Genomic DNA, 6,190 nt, shown 5'->3' on the forward strand with positions numbered 1-6,190 from the left:
GTTTCTTTTCTTTATGAACTAAAAAAATACCGAAGAAATTATACAATTCCAAATTTTTTCGAAGTTTGAAAAAAAAATTCACTTTTTTAAGAAAAATAATTGACTTTAAGTTGCAAAACAAGTAGTTTAAATAATACTTTTGTCCAATTTTTTTAGTTCAAATAGAAGATAATTTAATACTGAAGCTAGATCACTTTGGTTTTTTTTCGATCGGACATATATTGTTTTTGCTATCGCCGGCACCGTTTTCTAACACTTGTGAAAATGAAAATTCGAGAAAACGCGCTTTAAAGTTTTCGGAGAGCATTCGCACCTACTCGACGCTCGGCCACTAAAACTGCTCTAGCTTCGAAAATATGTCGAATTGGCCTCTGGAATTTTTAAAAGACATATTCTTGGATAGTTTTGGAAGAGATTTAAAACAAAACAAAAAAATCGATTTTTTGAAGCCTGTAAAGCAGACTACTTGCCTTAACTGTAACAAAAAGGTGGGTTCAATGCTTTACTACTTCATATACATACATATAAAAACATAAATTTTTTCACATTTTAGTTTTAGGTTTTTTATTATAATTAATACAATTAGATTTATCAAAAATATACATAAATATATATGAATAAAGCATTTTGTAAATATCAGTGTAGGTTTTATAAAGTTTAGTTTAGTTTAGCTTAAAATTATGCCAATTGTCATAATGAGTCATATATGTATTTATATTTTAAACAGTTGATATTATTTTATGAGACAAGTGTAGATATAATATTTTTTAAATTTTTATTTACTGTGTGTAAACTAATTAAGTTACACTTGCCGTTTATAGCATTGTTTAGGTTGTAATACATGATACATATATACATAATAGTCACACATGTCACATATATACATGTATTTAAACCGACTTATTGATTATATATTTAAACTTTGTTTTTTTTTATTAAATTTTTTGTAAAATTTTAAATTACACTGAAAAGTTTTCAGTAAACTATGTATGTTGATAATAAGCCAAGTCACGTACAGCAGGTAAATACTGTTTCACAAAATTTAGGTTTTGCTACGCTTACTTATTATAGATTTTCATTATGATTACGAAAAATATATTACCGTTATGGATGTATGCATATTTGTAGCTAAACACCATGTATGTAATGTGTGCATTTAACTATTTACGACATAATAAAAAAACGTAAACATTATATGAGGTGTAAATGCTGAATGGCTAAAGGTATATATTTTTTATCAATTGAACTGAATACTTCTGCAATATTAAATTAATTATTAAATAATGAAGAAACCGCTATGTACTAGCAAATTATATGTAGGTAATAATAGCTACTTGCTGTCTTTGCACCAAAACAGAAATCATAACTTTTGAATAATCTGCTGCTTATACATCAAGGCAAGCAGAAACGGTTTTCTTTACGGCATCACGAGCATATGGTATGTAGGACAGGGAATACCAGGTCATGGCTAATGATTGTATGATGATAAAAATCAAAGTCAGTCCGGCTTTATGAAGCTGCGTTGTTGTTCAAAAAAAGGAAAAAGAAAAATATAATACAAATAAAACCATTTCAAATAAATAATTAAAAGAAAAATATGAATATACCACAACAGCAGCGATAAAGGTCATGACAATGGACACAAGTACTATGGAAGTGGCTATTAAGCGCGTGGATGAGAACATTTTTTTAATCTGATTAACTGGGCCCATAAGAAAGCAAGTACTGTAATAAAAATGTTGTGATTAAGCATCATATATGTGCAAGTCAAATTGCATTTAGAGCGTAAATGTTTTGTGGATTACATACCTAGCCATTGATATTACATTACCGAGCGTATAAAAGACCGCAAACACTACAATACCTCTGTGCAGAAATAGGGCCAGCGAACCGAGAAACGACAGTAAGATGCCAACTACGAAGCAAATGCAAAAGCCTTTGATGCGTGTCGACCAGCTAAGCGTTGACATCTCATTAATCTGCATTGAAACGAATATTTCATTGATTAGAATGAGATAAGAACAATAAAATAGATTCAAACACTGTTTCTATAAATACGTCAAACAAACAACGCCCACCATATTGCTCCTGGGACTTAAATTTGTCATGTTCTTCGTAAAAACAATTAACTATGACGTTAGCTCCTCTTCCTACTAAACTTGCGCACACTTGTTGAGTCAACAGCTGCTATTGCAACAGGCAGTTCGCAGTAACTTTTCAATATTAATATTACACTAAAATAGTTATGGCCCTTCACCAGCTATTTTATTTTTTTTATTGTATTAGCTAAGTTTAGATTTATAAACTAAAATATTTATATTTACATAGCGTATGATACCTTACCTGTGTGATTATGCTACTCTCCTCCTCCGGTGTGGAATCATTTCCGTTAAGCACTCGTCGTAATTTATCCATTTTATTTGTAATTATTTAACAATTATTACGTATTTATTTCTAAATAGAATATCGGTAAAACGCAAAAGGGCCAACACGTAAAATTAAAAAACAAAACCGAATATAAAATTACAACAAAACGAAATGAAATTACGGAGGAGCAACAATCGCTTCTGATTGGAATGTCACTTGACACATGTAGATACACACACACATATATTTATTTTTGAAATGTCATAATACTAGTGTTGCTGATGACTTCGTTTTTTTTATAACTTTTATATTTTTAATATAAATAAATTATATTTTTGATTAAGTAATTTATATTTGTACTGTATAATTTTTTTAAATTTCAGCTTAATTATGGAGTAATGAGTCAAACTAAATGATAAATTATTAACAATCTACTTTACAACACTACAATAGATGTGATGCAATTACACCAAATGCAGTCCCAGTCATATGCGCACATGTCCTTCAAACGTCAAAATCAGCTGTTAATTGTTTTGATAAAATAGAAAAATGTTAATTTTAAGAAATTTACGTTTTATAACAAAGGTTGCAAAAACTGATGTCAGTATTTTAAATTGTGCGCCACTAATTATTAGGGAGTTACGTAGTCAATCAAGACAACGTCCTGACATACAGGTTTCCAAAGAAGAAGATGAACAGACTACTAAACCACCGGCACAAGTAGCACAAGCTGAAAAACATGCACAAATCGGCATTACGGAGGCGGTACATAAATATTTAAAAGATGAACTAAGACAGATTGAAAATGTGCAGTCGGAGGATGCTAGTACCAGCATTAGCAATGCCACCCACAAAGAAAATAAATCTGTTAGCGGCGTGGACGCTGATAATTCATTGGCCATTGGCGAGGCTAAGAAAGATTATGTGCCGACTTTCAATTTAGCAGCTTACGTAAATAAATCGCCTACGTTACAGCAATTTATACAACTTGGCGTAGATTTGCATAGCATCGAAAGACGTAAAGGTTTGGCGAAATTTGTGTTGGGTTTAGATTTTGAAAAGGATGTGAAACCACATCTGTACTTTCTACAAGATCAAGGCGTATCACCAGATGTATTCGGTGAATTCATAACAAAAAACCCGCTATTTTTCAAAATAGATTTAGATGATTTGCAAACGCGCGTTAACTATTTGGAATCGAAAAATTTTTTACCTGAACAAAGACTACGTATATTTACGCGTAACCCCTTCTGGCTGATGTTCTCTACGCGACGCATCGACCAACGTCTAGGTTATTTCCAAAAGGAATTTCGTTTAAACGGCGACGATGTGCGATTTTTGTCATCGAAACAACCACGTCTGATAACTTACAGTATGGAACATATACGCAAATCGACATTTTGTATACGCGAAGAGATGGGCTTCGATGAGGACGAACTTAAATGCTTGCTATTGAACAAGCCACGTTTATGGATGATGAGTGAGTTGTTTGCTGCTGATTTCCATTAGTTATACTTGCTATTGTATAATTTTTCACCTATTGTATAATTTTTCAGATTCTGATCTGCTCATTGAACGTTTCGCGTATGCTCACGAAACTATGCAGCTTTCACATGATATGTTAATACAATTCCCTGAAGTACTTTCATCGCGCGAATTCCGTTTGCGGCAACGTCACGAGTTTCTTGTTACACTTGGGCGCGCACAATATGATCCGGAGAAGGATTTATACGTATCGCCAAGAGATTTGGTCAGTGGTAACGACTATCATTTTGTGCGAAATGTCGCTAAGAGTGATCTGGAGACTTATGAACTTTTCCTTAAGACGCGTTAGTAATTAAAGCATAGATTTGTAATTTAATTTTTAATAAAATTAATGAGAGAGTAAATGTTAGTGCAATTAGTTTAGAAAAAAAAAAATAAATAAATAAAATAAAAAATATTAAAAAAAAATAAAATAAATAAAAAAAAATAAAATAAATTAAAAAAAAAAAATAAAATAAAATTAAAAAAAAAAAAATAAAATAAAATTAAAAAAAAAAAATAAAATTAAAAAAATTTAAGAAAAAATAAATAAATTAAAAAAATAAAAAAAAATTAAATAAACTGTTTAATACTATTTGGTTTGTTTTTGTGTGTAAGCATATCTACTGTATTATTTAGCAGTTTTTAAGCAGAAAATTTAAAAAAAATGGTTAACAAAATAGTTGCGAACAATTGAAAACGCAAATAAATTTCCATTATTCTAAATATTATTTAGCCATTTTTATTGCATTTTTTTTACAGTTTTCCATTTGTCGTTTCTTTATTATATCAAAAATGTCTATAATATATTTAATAATATAATTATGCATATACATAGGTATGTAAATATATAAATATATGTATGTATATATTAGTTATATGTACGAATTTTATGTATGTATATAGGGAAAGGAGTTTTTTTATATTTTTTTTAATTTCGTATTTTTTTTTATTAAATTCAATTGCATTTGTTTTAATTTTAAAAATAAAATTACAAACGTTTTTCTTGTATTCTGGATAGATATATATATATATATATAATATAGTTTATATGTATTCAAAAGGACATTGAGGTTATGACCACAAGCCATACTTGCACTAAAAGCTACAAAAAACAAACGCGTTCTGGTGGTACTGGTAAACTCGACTCAAGCGAGTACCAAACATACAAATATATATAAATACAAAACATATACGATTTTAATGAATTTTAATTGTTAAAATAATTAAAAAAATTAAGTCTACATATAAACCAGCGAGCGAGAGATAAAGTAAAAGGAGCAACATATATTGGGAGCGTACAAAATGAAAAAAAAAAAAATATATATATATATATATTTTTGGGGTTCCAAACATTTTGTGAGCATACAAAATGAAAAAAAAAAAATATTTTTGTGTTTCCAAAATTTTTTTTAAATTTTTTTTCAACTACATTTGGTTAAAAAATATTAAAAACCGTTTTTGTAAGTTAAGAAATTCTTTCAAATATGCATATAATATTTATGTTTCACATTTATTTTTTGTATGTATTTTTACTACTAAAATATGCTACAAACTAATTGCTAGTGCATTTCCTTTGTTACACACACATTGTTTTGTTTTCGCAGCGTAAAATCATTAAAATAGTTTAGTTAGATATATATATATATATATATATTTAATAATAAATGTTGTAAAAAAATTGCAAATACAAAGCACTTTCGTAAGAATAATAAATCGCATTTTAAGTTTGAAAAATTCGGGATAATATATATGTATGTATGTAATAATAAAAGACCTGAGCCCACACTTGTGTCGCACGTTTCGTTCAGTTAGTACATTTTTAAATAGGTTTGTTTGTATGTATATCAATTTTTGTATTATTTTGAAATACATAGTTCTACGCCGCATGTGTGATTTGTAAAATACTTTTGTAAGAGCTTATTTGCAAAACAAACCAACTGTTCTGCTGACAAACAAAAGACAAGCAATTAAATGAAATCACACAGCGTTAATTTTGCTAGTATCTTCGAACGTACACATACATATGTATGCGTGTGTGTGTGTGTAATTACAATACAATTTCTTTTCAATTCAAAACATTGCAATATAAAATGTAATTCGCGCTTTCATCATCAACAACTGCAATGATTATCATAGCTTCCCCACACACACCTCACATGTATGTATGCAGAACACATTAGTATGTATGTGTGTGTATGCAAATTGTTTTTTATGGTATACACAAATAAAAATTAACGGTATTAAAAATTATTTGCTTATCTTCTTGATACCGTGTCAAATGTGCATTTTTTTAATC

At 29.0% G+C, this 6,190-nt stretch overlaps 2 protein-coding genes across 2 annotated transcripts; one reads left to right on the plus strand and one right to left on the minus strand.

Annotated features, from left to right (window-relative positions):
* Positions 1 to 745: 745 nt before the first annotated feature.
* Positions 746 to 2,596, minus strand: LOC105221121 (vesicle transport protein SFT2A). The gene is made up of 4 exons (XM_011197848.3): positions 2,344 to 2,596; positions 1,810 to 1,979; positions 1,608 to 1,725; positions 746 to 1,517 (listed from the first exon to the last, which is right to left on the minus strand). Exons 1-4 carry the CDS (start codon positions 2,413 to 2,415, stop codon positions 1,386 to 1,388), a joined length of 492 nt encoding a protein of 163 aa, XP_011196150.1. The 5' UTR covers positions 2,416 to 2,596; the 3' UTR covers positions 746 to 1,385.
* A 265-nt stretch (positions 2,597 to 2,861) lies between these two features.
* On the plus strand, positions 2,862 to 4,289 carry LOC105221130 (transcription termination factor 3, mitochondrial). Its single transcript, XM_011197860.3, has 2 exons — positions 2,862 to 3,847; positions 3,924 to 4,289. Exons 1-2 carry the CDS (start codon positions 2,917 to 2,919, stop codon positions 4,199 to 4,201), a joined length of 1,209 nt encoding a protein of 402 aa, XP_011196162.2. The 5' UTR covers positions 2,862 to 2,916; the 3' UTR covers positions 4,202 to 4,289.
* Positions 4,290 to 6,190: the final 1,901 nt, after the last annotated feature.

Source organism: Zeugodacus cucurbitae, chromosome 4 (genome assembly GCF_028554725.1).
Source record: "Zeugodacus cucurbitae isolate PBARC_wt_2022May chromosome 4, idZeuCucr1.2, whole genome shotgun sequence".
Taxonomy (NCBI): Eukaryota; Metazoa; Arthropoda; class Insecta; order Diptera; family Tephritidae; genus Zeugodacus; species Zeugodacus cucurbitae.

Excerpts from the sequence above, each read along its gene's own strand:
- LOC105221121 (XM_011197848.3), bottom strand. The coding sequence starts at position 2,415 with ATGGATAAATTACGACGAGTGCTTAACGGAAATGATTCCACACCGGAG. Across the intron at positions 1,980-2,343 it reads AGAGTAGCATAATCACACAG|ATTAATGAGATGTCAACGCT; the intron begins GTAAGGTATCAT and ends GTTTCAATGCAG. Across the intron at positions 1,518-1,607 it reads CCTTTATCGCTGCTGTTGTG|CTTCATAAAGCCGGACTGAC; the intron begins GTATATTCATAT and ends ACAACAACGCAG.
- LOC105221130 (XM_011197860.3), top strand. The coding sequence starts at position 2,917 with ATGTTAATTTTAAGAAATTTACGTTTTATAACAAAGGTTGCAAAAACT. Across the intron at positions 3,848-3,923 it reads GCCACGTTTATGGATGATGA|ATTCTGATCTGCTCATTGAA; the intron begins GTGAGTTGTTTG and ends ATAATTTTTCAG.